The sequence below is a fragment of the Colias philodice genome, chromosome 2 (assembly GCF_061535455.1).
Source record: "Colias philodice isolate Cphi_HAF_F1 chromosome 2, ilColPhil1 Martin Lab GWU primary, whole genome shotgun sequence".
Classification (NCBI taxonomy): domain Eukaryota; kingdom Metazoa; phylum Arthropoda; class Insecta; order Lepidoptera; family Pieridae; genus Colias; species Colias philodice.
Window position 1 is genome coordinate 11812822 of NC_143087.1, and position 13289 is coordinate 11826110.

General features: G+C 33.7%; 1 protein-coding gene across 1 annotated transcript; it reads right to left on the reverse strand.

Moving 5' to 3' along the window:
* Nucleotides 1–2298: 2298 nt before the first annotated feature.
* Nucleotides 2299–12887, reverse strand: Dlic (dynein light intermediate chain). Its single transcript, XM_089709085.1, has 9 exons — nt 12737–12887; nt 12303–12493; nt 11153–11356; nt 6564–6775; nt 5958–6187; nt 5511–5622; nt 4927–5067; nt 4323–4548; nt 2299–2437 (listed from the first exon to the last, which is right to left on the reverse strand). The coding sequence occupies exons 1-8, from the start codon at nt 12808–12810 to the stop codon at nt 4324–4326; spliced, it is 1389 nt and encodes a 462-aa protein (XP_089565211.1). The 5' UTR covers nt 12811–12887; the 3' UTR covers nt 2299–2437; nt 4323.
* Between the last annotated feature and the right edge of the window lie 402 nt (nt 12888–13289).

A 13289-nucleotide genomic window follows, 5' to 3' on the forward strand; every position in this document is an offset into this window, starting at 1 on the left:
AGAATGATTAGTAATCTACGTGAATACTTAGTAGGAATTATATTTCGGAAAGCTACGCGGTATTTCTAATCAACAGAGGTTAAGTACCCATACAACCCTCTTATACTCGCTAAATTTCGAAATAAATAAACATACGAATAATAGTGACCTTTAAAGTTCAGTCGCAAGAGAGCACACGGGCAAGAAAACACGAAATGAAACTCCATATTTTATTCAATCATTTACTATAATAATAAGCACCAAACCATGTTTGGAATGTTTTGTATTGCACCAAACATAAACCAATCTTTAAGTTACATCATATAAATAGTACATCACTATATAAAATGGAGGTTCCGAAATAAATAAATTTGGTTGCGAAACAATAAAGGCCACCATTAAAATTAAAGTACAGCCATCCCACGATTGAGAGAGCGTGATGTGTGTGCAACAAATTTTATCAAGCCATTTTTATTGACACCGATTACACTTCGTACACTAAATCACACCACAACTCGACTCAATACATGAAACAAATACTATTAAAATCAACTAATTTACAAATAAACGTTTTACAATTTCACTACATAAGATTATTATGAGCAAAACAAAACTAATACAAAATTACCACGGTTTGATGGAAAACAACTGTCCGTGTCGTATTTTTCGATAACTCTAATTTATATTTTTTGTATTTTTAATTTTATTACATTATACACAGATATAGTTAATATAATAAAAAGCGACTTAAACATAGCGTAGTGAACAATTGTTATCCACCAAACATTAAATAAATACCATCACACAAAATGATCGTTACTTTAGCCGTACGTGTTACAAGTTTATATTGGCACGTGTGATCTGTGTCAATAATGGATCAAATCAAATTTATTAGTAATCACTAAGTTTATTATACATTAAGATATGCATTACAATATGTTTATATTCAAACAAAAAAGATTGAAGAGATTGCAATTCAATTTAATAATTATATGAGATGTATAAAAAATTTAAACTATTTGAAATAAAACAAAATATATAAAACTTGTAACAAGCACTGGCCACATGGTTTGTACAAAAGTGACTTCATTGTGCAAAACATCTTTTCAACATTCCCAACTACAATATATCGAATTTCTATATACTTTGTATCTAATGTTTATTTTTTATCATCTGACAACCCCCGTAACATGTCTTAAAGCAGTATTATTTCTAGTGTGTGAAAGGGACGGCGCTAGACGAGCTATCCTTTTCCCACACTAAAATAAGACTGCTATAAGACGTCATGGTAAATTTCCTCGTTAGATATATTAAAATGGTTTTTGACCACAATTCGAGCATTGCAGTCGGGTTCCAGTCTTCACAGAAGATCACGTCTCAATGGAATTTTATATGGTTTTGTACTGCACCATTTATCACATAGTATATTCCGTTTTCTTAAGTAAATAGATATTTAATTATAATTATGAAGGTTTTACTGTTTTTGATGGTATGTCATTAAATATTTACTAGTTATATGCTCTGTCTTGCTTTTAAAATTGTTCATGTATGTATTAGATAAATCTAATACTATGTGTGAATGGAATATTGTCTTATCCAGTGTTTTAATATATATTATATTTAACTCAAATTGCATTACCCTTGTTATATATCTGTATATTTTCGTAGATGTATACGCAAGTTAAATCATACATATGGTAGCCTTTCGCAGAGATAATTTTACACGAATAATAAAAAAACAATACTAAATAATCTCAATAACAAAAAATATACTCAAAAGTTAGTTCAAACCCCCGTGTTTACCATAAATTCGATTAAATTCAAATTCAATTTTTTTTTAATTTAGCTGAGGGTATTCGTAAAAAATTCAACTTATTAAGCTCAATATATATACAGATTCAGTACAAAACCACACTAATCTCTACATCATAATCTTATTCGACGATGACCGTTTCGTTCCTTGCGTTACACCTATCATTATAAATTATCTTTCACTTCAAACATGAGGCTATCTAAATAAATACTTATAATATCATAAAACAAGTGTTACACAGAAAATTAAATAGGTATTTCCCGTCCACTGCATTATCCGTACAAAGGAACTATCTCCCACGACTTCTGTATCTATGGAATCATTCTTATACATATGAAGTACTTCGTTATAAAATTTATAAGCTGAAATTCAAGTTAAAACAATAAAAACAGAAATAAAATCTCACTCATAAAAATGTTGGGGGTAGTTTGCAATACTGTTAATATGCGGGTAGTTGAACAAACAATAATATTACATAAGAGTATTCGAAATAATATTATATCACATACAAGACTGCGTTCGGGGAGTGATTGGAAGTATGGAAAATAGTCCTACATAGCCGCCGTTCCTCGAAACGTTGAAGCGAAAGGATCCCGCGCCGCCGCCCGCGACGCGACAACTTGAGTACACTTGCCGCACTACCGCCTGCAACAATGATATTATATATAGAAACAAGAGGTAGATACGTCATCAACGCACCAAAATTGCTTCCGTGAATTGGTCCTATTTGGGACCAATGCAATCAGTCAGATTGTCACCGGTCCCAGTGAGCGCATGTGCCGATAGGTACATTAAAGTTGTCGAAAATGCCTTCCTGTGTGTTCAGAAAGTGCACGTATTCGTGCAAAAAGATAAAGGAATATGATATCACAGGAAAATATATTAAATTATTACAGTTTATGAGTAAAAATAACAATTTACAATTCTTTATGAATGACACATGCTTGACACTTGTATTGAAATAATGAAAGGGATAAAACATTGCTTTAATCACTAGTGTGACAAAGCTAGCGTACACTGTGTTCAAAGATTATCATGTAGATACGATTATTGAAAATAGAACGGTTATTTTATTAATTTCGATTTGGGTAAATACTTGATTATTTTTATATTTAAATCCACACAGTGCATGTAATTAACAAATATATCTATTTATTATATACAAAGAAATCGTGATGGCAAAAATGATGTTGAATATACGTATTACATTAAAGAAAAGATTATCGCTACTGACGAAAAATGCTATTTGCTTTTCTGTAAATAGCTATTGAACATAAATTTTATTTGTGTTTTAGATAAAAAAGGCTTTTTCATCCTTTCTTTTATTTCATCCTTTTTTTCATCTAGGCACCACTATTATTATATTCTACAAGTTGGATTGATGACCTTGTACGGGTTTCGGGAACTGCCTTGAAACGAATAGCGTAAGATCGGTCCTTATGGAATTCTATAAGGAGGACTATGCTCAGCAGTGGGTGTTTATCGGGTAAATGATGATGACCGAAAACGAACACCACAGCTAGTAATAAATACATAATACAGTTATATCTCCAAAAAATTTTTTTCATTTTAATACAACATCATAATAATAATTAAATAGTAAATGAAATTGTCACATTTGTTTACTTGTGCAGGAAACATAACATCTATAACATTGAACCTTCTGTGTCGTTAGTCTATGCCAATTACCATGGCAACTATTTGTTTATTTATATTTAATTGGTGAATTCTTATGACTTTTGCTTACACCTGCGCGGAAATGACAAACTATCTTTGTCTTTTTTGTTTATATCATTTTATTAGAGCCATCTCTCTTATACAGTCTGTGAATGTAATAAATTAAGTAAAATGATACTTGTATTTGTGTGTGCCTGACACTGCTTAAGAAGCATTTTTTTTGGATATATTGTGAGTATATAACGTATCTATACATAAAATATCATTGGCCTGCAATGGATAACTACTTTTATAATTAAACCTGAATTTATAGCATAAATAGAATTTGTTTATTCATTGAAGGGAGAAACAAAAATTGCTCTTAATTTTTGCTGTTTAGAATGCTTATTTTCATAAAATAGATGGTGTTGTTTTTAATTATATTTTGTGTTAAGTTGTTGTGAGTGATCATGTTTTGTTTGTAAGCATGTTTCGTGTAAAGCTGTTGCGTGTGATTATGTTTTATGTGTTGCGTGTGATTATGTTTTATGTGTTGTGTGAGATTATGTTTTATGTAATTGTATATCAGGCTCCGAGATTGATTTAAAAAAACACGAAGGTCTCCACAAAATCACTTGGTATTACAATTATGACCATTAATAGAAATAAGTATTACAAATAAGTTATAGTAAGCTCATGATAGACGTGCACTGGGCAACGGTCGGCGAATGAATGACCCGAGTCTTGCGCGCGCGCTGCTTTATATTGGTTCGCCGTTTGTTATTTTTTAAAGCCTCGACGGTGGCGCCGTCATATACGTGTTTATGTTGCGTGTGTGTGTGGGGTGTGAGTGTTGCGCGTGTATCACACTCACGCTAGCAGTCGGAGGAGCTGAGGTCGAGCGGCGGCGGCGGCCGCTTGGCGCGCGTGAGGCGGTCGAGCTCGGCGGCCGCGTCCGAGCGCGCGCTGCTCGCCGGCGACGCGTCCGCGCGCGCGCCCGGCGAGCCCGTCTTCTTGTACAGCAGCGAGTTGAAGAAGTTCGCCAGCACGCCCTCGTTGCCGGGCGTGCCGCCGCCCATGCCGATTTTGGTGCCGTCCAACTGCAAGTCATATTTATCGTTTTAGATATTGTTAGATTTAAACCGATCCTGCAAACGGATTGAAAAGGATCGATCTTTTATCGGAAATGAAATTTTTTTTTAACAAAAAAGTAACTAAAGCTGCTTCAAATCCGACTTTGACCAAACTTAAACGAAACCACACCAATATATTTGTACCAGTTTTCAAATATAAAAAAAGACATGTGGCACTCGGGGACTGCCGCGGTAAAGCTATTACATGCTATGCCTTCAAGCCACACCTCCAAGCCCGTCGGAGTGAGCGTGAGGTTTTTCGTTACTAAATTTCTGGATTCGGTCCCCGCGCTCAAGGCCCACGATAGAAGCTATGCAATAGCTTAAAAACCAAACATCGCCGACCTGTGCGGCGGTGCGCTGCGCGGCCCGTAGCGGCGAGTCGGCGCGCGGCGCGGCGGCGCCAGCTTGCAGCGCGCTGAGCTGCCGCTGCAGGAACGTCTGCTCGTCCTCCGACGTGATCTCCGCCTCGCGGTGCCCGCCGCTCTGCAACACATTTATATTAATGTAACTAGCATACCCGGCGAACTCAGTTTCGCCACCTTTTCTTTGCTATAAACCTCACGTAGCCCGAGACCTTTCCAACGAATGCAAAACCGTGGAAATCGGTTCGTGCGTTCTGGAGTTATAGCGTCAGGAATGAAAACCCGACTTATTTTTATATAGTAGATTTATTAATTTATTAAAGTAAATCATACTTTTTTTTTTTAATCGATCATGAGACGAGATTCGACTACGACGACGATACGCATGTTTTTGCCAAACCCGAATCCTGCCTCGTGATCGATTTTTTTTTCTATTCCATAAAAACTTCGCATTTATTTTTTTTTTAGTTTGATAGCATTTAAATGCTTGTTATAAAACTAAAAGAAAATCTGATTTTATGAAGGATTAAAAAAAATATTTGGAGTCAGAAAATTATATCGTACCTTTCGCGAGGCAGGTTGTACGATGACATCTCTATAATAATCATCCGGTTTACATGTCTGCATGTTTTCATATAATATGCTAATTTTTTTCATACTATCCCAGCCAGCGGGTCTGAAAATGAACATAATATTATATTAAGGGCCGATTCTTCAATGCTTGGATAAAACTTATCCGTCCAATAAAGTATTACACGATAATATTAAAATGTCACGTAAACTGTCAAATACGGGTAATTAGAATACGTTTTTAAAATGGTAGTTTTATACATTATTCGACGAATAAGTTTTAACCAAGGATTGAAAAATCAGCCCTAATACTTATAAAATTTTCATTGAAGCATTCAGGTGAAATATTGCCAATTAGGACACTACTACTATTACTTATCGCCATATTGTCCTAATTAGCAAACTACATATCACCAGAGCGTCCTAATTGGTTACACTCACATGAGCACTGCATCCTTCTCCACAATCAGAGCCGGTGTCCTAAAGGGCAGGCCGTATATCCGGTGCGTGAGGTACTTGTACAGCAGGTCGCAGTTCTTGTCCTCCTTGGCACTCGTGTAGAACAGAGCGGCCCCGTACTGGAGCGCGAACCGGCGGATCCACTGCTGCATGAAGTCGAAGTGCTCGTCGCGGTAGTCGTGCTCCTTTTCTAATGTGCTCATGTAGTCAGTCTGTGGACGGTCGATTTGTTTAAAGTTAGTGAAAAAGTAATTGAAAATGAGTGGACGGTCAATATGCGAGTTTAGGGAGTCAAATTAAATGTCCTCTTTCAATTTTTTTATAGGAAAAGTAACTCTAAGTATATCTGTTCCATTTTGAAATAGAGTGCTAAATGTGTCCGGGTGAATTGTCATATAGAAAGGAAAGACCGTAAATCCTTATTTAAAAAGTATTGTATGTCCTTACATACAATACTTTTTATAACGAAAACAAAAATTAAAGAGGCAGGAATACTTGGTGAAAAGTTGTTTGAACTTATATCTTAACATTTAGCGCAAAAGTTAATAATTCCATCTCCATTCTACCCGATTCCTACATTCCACTCACCTTAGTAACCACAACCACGATATCCAATCCCAAATTCGTGAACAGCACATTCTCTGGCAGCGTATTATCCTCCTCATCACTATCGAGTTCATCTGAGAGGTTTCTCGACGATCGCTTCATTGGTGACGACGCTGTGGGCTCCAGTTCGTCACCGGGCTCTGTATACCGTATCCACTTTTGTACCTGCTGTTTTTTACTCTGTAACTTTTGTTCTGGAATAGAAAATTTGGGTTATAAGCGCTTTGAACGCGAAAATAGCGTTAATGAGCAGTTTCGTTCTTGCTTTGGAGAAGGTGATGTGCGATAGACATACAATAACCAACTAAACTAACAATCACGCTGAAAAATTGTCCGATGCAAAACTCTGCCTACGCGTGCATTAGACAGTTTTTTCTAATGAGAGACTCAATAGACTTTGAACATTCCTACTATATAATAAGGTGTTAATTTCAATGAATGTTTTATACATTTTTTTACGACTTTTATAATTTACAAATTAAAACAAAAAACACATGATTATGACCATCGATTATAAAGAACTGATATGTTTTTTATTTGTGATTTGTAGTAATTAGGGAAACGGATACATATGAAACTATACATTCCACACAATGCATTTTCAAGCAATATTAATAGCATGTACGTTCTCCAATAAACTTTAATATTAAATATTATAGAAAACCGTAGAACAGTAAACCACCAAACACATATTTAATGACCAGCGACGGAAATAACGCTTACTTAACGAATAACGAATTAATGCTCTCTGAGTCATCTAACATCGGTTGAATGTTTATTTACATATTTGAAGGTCCTTTTAGAAAAGTTTTGTCACTATTGCGTTCATTGAGATACATATATTTCTCAAGCATATTTTTAGATGATATTTCTAAGTGAATACCTCAGATTTTTCGCACTTAAATGATGGTGCATAAAGCACAACAAACGAATATAGAGCTAGAGCAAGAGCGTTCTTTCGTGATCTTTTAGTGTAAACGAAAAATCGTATTCAGTTGTTCAGTATTAGAGCAGCATTGCATAGAATCTTTTCGAAAGCACTAAGAACAACGAGAGAATGCTCTACGCCTGTTTACACTAAAACAAATTTGACAGAGTGGGGTTAGAATGAACATTCGCTCGTCTGATGTAGCACCGTGATTAAAAGATTGCACCATTGAGTACCTATGTGAGATGTTTCATTAATATTTTGTATGTTTTACCACAATTTAAAGACCAATTATTATCATTATATTTATAGTAAAAGAACGATAAAGGAAGATTGAGACAATAGTATAATAAATATAAAGTATCGAGAGCATCCAAAATATAAGCGAGAATTAATAATAACTGAATTTTCTCTCCAGATTATAGAACATGAATAATCGATTAGTATAATGGATAAAGGCAATTTTCCTATGAGTTACAAGAGTAATAAAACACCTGTTTTTTATTCAATTTACATATTTTAGATTGCGATGACAAAGGCTGTCGGCTCACAAGCATCAGTGTGGAATCTTAATACGTTATGCAAATGCTGTTTGATATTAAAATCGGAATACGCATGAGATGAAAAAATGAAATGACTTTGATGTTATCGTTTCGCAATGGATGGAGGATTTATTCATTACTCGTAAATGACATTTAACGAGAAACTTTACAGAATTATTAATCAGTAAGTGGAGTCGTAAATAACAAACAGACTCAGCCTTTCCCAGCCTGTCTAACACGCGTTTGAAATTCCTACCCATTGTTTAAACGTAATTTAAACCATAATTCAGCCGGCTCTTCAAAGAAATCGTGAAAGATCAAAGATAGAAATATGACTATTGCATTGTACTATTAGAAAGTCCAAGTTTGAAGTCTAGGCAAAGATTAAACACGAAAATACTATCACGGAAGACCGATCTCAACCGTTCAACGAATATATTTTATCCACCTGGCACACTTAAATACAATACCTCTTTACTTTCACGAATAATAATTATTGTTAAGTTACGTAGAATTAATTCGGTAATCGACAAAACGGTTAACTTCGTCATCGTAAACAATTTATATTCTGTAGTGCTACCACATTTATGTCGTAATTTAATTAATGATAGATAAGATTCAATGCGATTACTGGACTTATTTAATTATACGTTTGATACTAACAATGAATTAGAATCTAGTAGTTCTCACGGGCGATGCGTAGGGTTGACAAATTTACTTTTCTATTATTTTTTGGTTTCGTAAAGTTTGAAGTGACAAATATATTAAACTATGTCTGACATTAAAAAAAATTAGTCAGCATATGAGACGACGACCGGTCATACTGATCAGTGATCACCAAACTGACCAAAGGTCAGTGGTAAATTTAGCAATATAATATTAAACTACAACCTTTATTGAAATAAATATATATCTTAGAATCGCTTTTAAACCATCGTCGCATTGCATTAAAAAAATAACTTAATTAGGCAGTGAAAAACTGAAAAATACTAAATAGTTCCTTCATAGAAGACCGTTGCATCTTTTACTAAGTCCTAATCATCAATAAATGCGTGTAAAAAATACGCAAAGTGCACATCATACACTGCGTACTTGGTACGCAGTTATCAATCCGTCTACAGTTAATCGATTGTCACCGCGATGACGTCACACGCCAGGCTGAGTCACCGCGAGAAATAAACACGAGCTTACGGAGATGCTAAGCTCAATGCAACCGGTTCCACGATCAATACACGGGGAAACAGATGTTTATGTTGTGTTAGATTTATTTTGATATGTAGAAATATAAGCGATCTATGAATTGTTTACTTTAATAGCGATCGAAATATCGCGACAACCGCATGAAAACTAAATATACTGCAAGGGTTTTATTTTTCTCCAACCTAATGTTAATGAATTATAAACATATTCATGCTATAAAAGCATTACACGCGAGAATGTGTTAATTTTCTATCAATATTAGATACCTAAGCAAAAGCTTTGGAATGTTTTAACTTGAATAAAACAAGTAATATGATTCTTCCTTGAATCTGTTATTTTCAAATAATAACTGTTTCAAGTATGTATTATCATCAGTTCACTTTTTTTTCTACTGTATGAGTGTTGCCCCAAAAATCATGATAGGAATAGGGATAAAGACATTTTTCTAATGCAAATTTTGACCAAGTACATACAAAAAAAAAACCTGTCTGAAACACACGTTCATCATGTGTTAAAAGATCAAAATATAAGAGTGATATATTTTTTAGTTACAATGACCCAAAAAGACAAAGATAATAAGCAAGCAGGCATTGGATGTTAATATTCTAGAGATGCAATTATGAGTCATGCACTCTATGTACTAGATATGACGGTTTTCAGAATAGATCACTGAGACTGATGTGTTAATGAAGATCCATCTTCATATTACGGTGATGGAAGTTGCCAATTACAAGTCTTTATTCTATTCCTATCTAAACTACAGTCTACAGGTTATTCAGTTACCTGAAATAAGTACCTACCACACAATATGTATGTCTTTTTTTACAGACTTCTAAATCTTCAAAATATATTAATTTTCTATTCTAAGTAAAATCCTTCTAGAATGAAATGAATTTTTCATTAAATTTATTTATTGCCTGCATTTTGTCTGTGATATTTACGATTTTTAGAGGCAGTGACAACCCTACGGCTTCAAAATAAAAGTAGCCAAAACTTCTCCTTATAACATCAACAATCTGCAAATTGCAATCCAGTAAATATCAACAGTATAGTTTCGGATTATCTAGTACATAAATCAGCAAAAATATTAATTTAATATCTTTCGTATAAAACTATTCTTGCGGATTCCTAGTGATCATGAAATACATAAATAACGAACTATTAACGAAATATCAAGATATTTAGAAATTTTCTGATGAAATTAAAAGGCATTCACATTTTTCTTTTTTATTATTCATGAATACACTGTACAATTATTGTGTTTTTGTGAGAGGGTTACGGATTTGACAAAATCAAACAGTTAAAATTTTTTGAAACAAGAAAAATTATATTTCAAATCTATACTAATATTATAAAGCTGAAGAGTTTGTTTGTTTGTTTGATCGAAAAAAATTATTTCGGTGTTAGATAGCCCATTTATCGAGGAAGGCTATAGGCTATATATCTTTACGATTAGACCAATAGGAGCGGAGCCACGCGGGTGAAACCGCGAAGCGCAGCTAGTATAGAATACAAATCAAATGCATTTTTATATGAGAGAAACCATTGCATTTAATAAAACTTTTAGAGGTTTTAGTAGATCAGATGATTAATGAATTAGCAACATTAGCTTAATTTGTATAAATAAATGTTGTTTTAGGCCATTCATAAACTATTGACATACTCTAGCAACTAAATTCACGATTACCCTCAAAAGGATGTTAAAAATGTGTGAGTCAGCATGGTACAAAACATTAATCCAAATAAACACCTTTTTATGGCAGTAATGTTCAGTCAATATGCTCATAAGCAAACTTTCCAATAGAAATATAGATTCACAATTATTGAGTGTCATTGTGTGTCTTCTTTTTTTTATGAATTAAGTTGTTTATTGTACGTCAATGTCTAAAATCAAAACTCACCAGGCGTGAGATCCAATTTGTCTATATGGTCGCCGAGCACAGCCGCCCACGTGTGCAGCTGGTCCAGTATACCCCATGGTGTGGTCATCGCCACCGTGAATATCACCAATGTGTGAGGGAATGTGTCTTCGTTAAGTGCGAATTTGAGCAGGTTTGTGTGCCCTGGATCCCCATCTAATACCCATACACTGAGCCTTGTGTGGTCTGCAAATATAATGCATTTTAAGGACGGGTTCGGACGACTTTATTAATAAAAAAATAACTTAAAGTCTAATTAGATTTATTTTTTTGCTTCAACATAAATTAAATAGATAACAAATAAATGAATAGGTAGATACTTAAATAATAATTTAACATATTTAGTACATAAAATAAATACTTATGAAAGACCATAACCATATTACATGAGAAATCTCAACCAAATATGTAAATAAGGGTAATTAATAATCTTAGAATAATTAAAAATATTTTTTTTATTTTTACATGTGAATTTAATTATGGTATCAAGGTATTGTGTAGATTTGTTTTAAAGATTTTTTATTATTCTTGTTGTGGAGACCTATCAATTAAAATGAATTATTTTGGAAAACTGTTAAAATACATGCATTGCTATGCTATTCCTGTTGAGAGCAAATAGGAGTCTTTATGAAATTATTAAAGTGATTTTTTGCCAAAAATGTTGGCTATGTATACAACACTAACTACTAAATCAAAATTACAACAGAACCTGTAAAATATCTTCCAATTAGTTTAGTTTCATATGTAACCCTCATAGATCAAATGATTTAATTGGTACAAACCTATATGGTTTTAGTCGGCTATATGTAATGTCTTTACAGAGACAGATTGTGACCTTATTATTTAAAAATTAAAACCACACTTTACATCAATAATACACTTTCGTTTATTTATTGGTCATCGGAGAAGCTTAAATTTATAACCATGTGTACTCTTCTTTATTATTACAATAATGAAGCTATTTATTGTTTAGTGTTTGAATCAGAAATAACAATTTATCATAGATAATGCCAATAAATTCAATGATCAAAACAGATTTTCAATTGTAAACAATCATTCTACAAACAATGGTATCGCTATTAATAAAACTAGTATTTTTTTTAAAAAAACCGTAGCCTTTGTATAAACTTACCATCTCGATATTCATCTCTTACATCTATATATGCATATTCAAGAGCTGACCCCTTCTTTGGGTCTTCAACTCCTTGTAATTTAGCTATGAGTGTTGTTTTACCCGTTTCATTATCACCCAATACAAGTACATTCTTATTTGATGGTAATTTTGTGTTCCCTTGATTTTGGACCTCTTCTAAAATCGCAGACCTGGAAATTAAAATTACTTTATATGATGCAGATGCACGACGACATGTGTCATAGGTGTCGTTTCCCTTCCAATTTCCACATATACAGTTGTCGGATTCCACGACTGTTTTACAAACAAAGGTAAAACGTCGCAGCTAGGTCACATATTTCTCAGGTACGACTCTTGACATCACGTAGGTGTGACACATTGGATACCCTATATGGATGCTGCATGTTACTTGTAAATGAACATTGTACAATTACCATAAATTATCCTTGCCGTCTCCATTGTCTTTCTTTTTAGATTTAAGCCCATTAACTTGGCCGTTTGTCTCCATTCTTCAGAAATGATAGAAGATAACAACGGCACAAGAGGCTTTTCTTTCGTTTTCGTTTCTGCCGTTCATACGTCACTCTTGCAGACAGAGAACAGATCAAAGAATACTGGAACAGATAATGAATTCTCGTGTTTCGAATGTTGCTATATGATTGAAAAGATAGATAAAAAATTAATATTCATCGAATATCTTATATCAAAATAGAATACTTTTAAATTGAAAAATAATTTTAAAGCACTTCAGGGACTTTTCATGTTGATCAGTAGCTGAAAAAAAAGCTGTCTTCCGGTACACTCAAGCTACACTAGTTGAAAAATTGTATAAAGCGTACGAAGAGAATAACAAATGTTTATGTCTATTTACCTACAATATATGTATTAAAATTTAAAAGCGGTGAGTAAATTAACTGTATCGTATTGTTTAAAAACTTTTAAAACATTTGATTTATCGTATTTATAGATTTTTCGCACAATTTTTCG

Bases quoted from the DNA above. Each gene is read 5' to 3' on its own strand.
- Dlic (XM_089709085.1), bottom strand. From the start codon at position 12,810: ATGGAGACAAACGGCCAAGTTAATGGGCTTAAATCTAAAAAGAAAGAC. The intron at 12,494-12,736 runs GTAATTGTACAA...TTTAATTTCCAG, and splicing joins GACGGCAAGGATAATTTATG to GTCTGCGATTTTAGAAGAGG. The intron at 6,188-6,563 runs GTGAGTGGAATG...GACCGTCCACAG, and splicing joins TCGTGGTTGTGGTTACTAAG to ACTGACTACATGAGCACATT.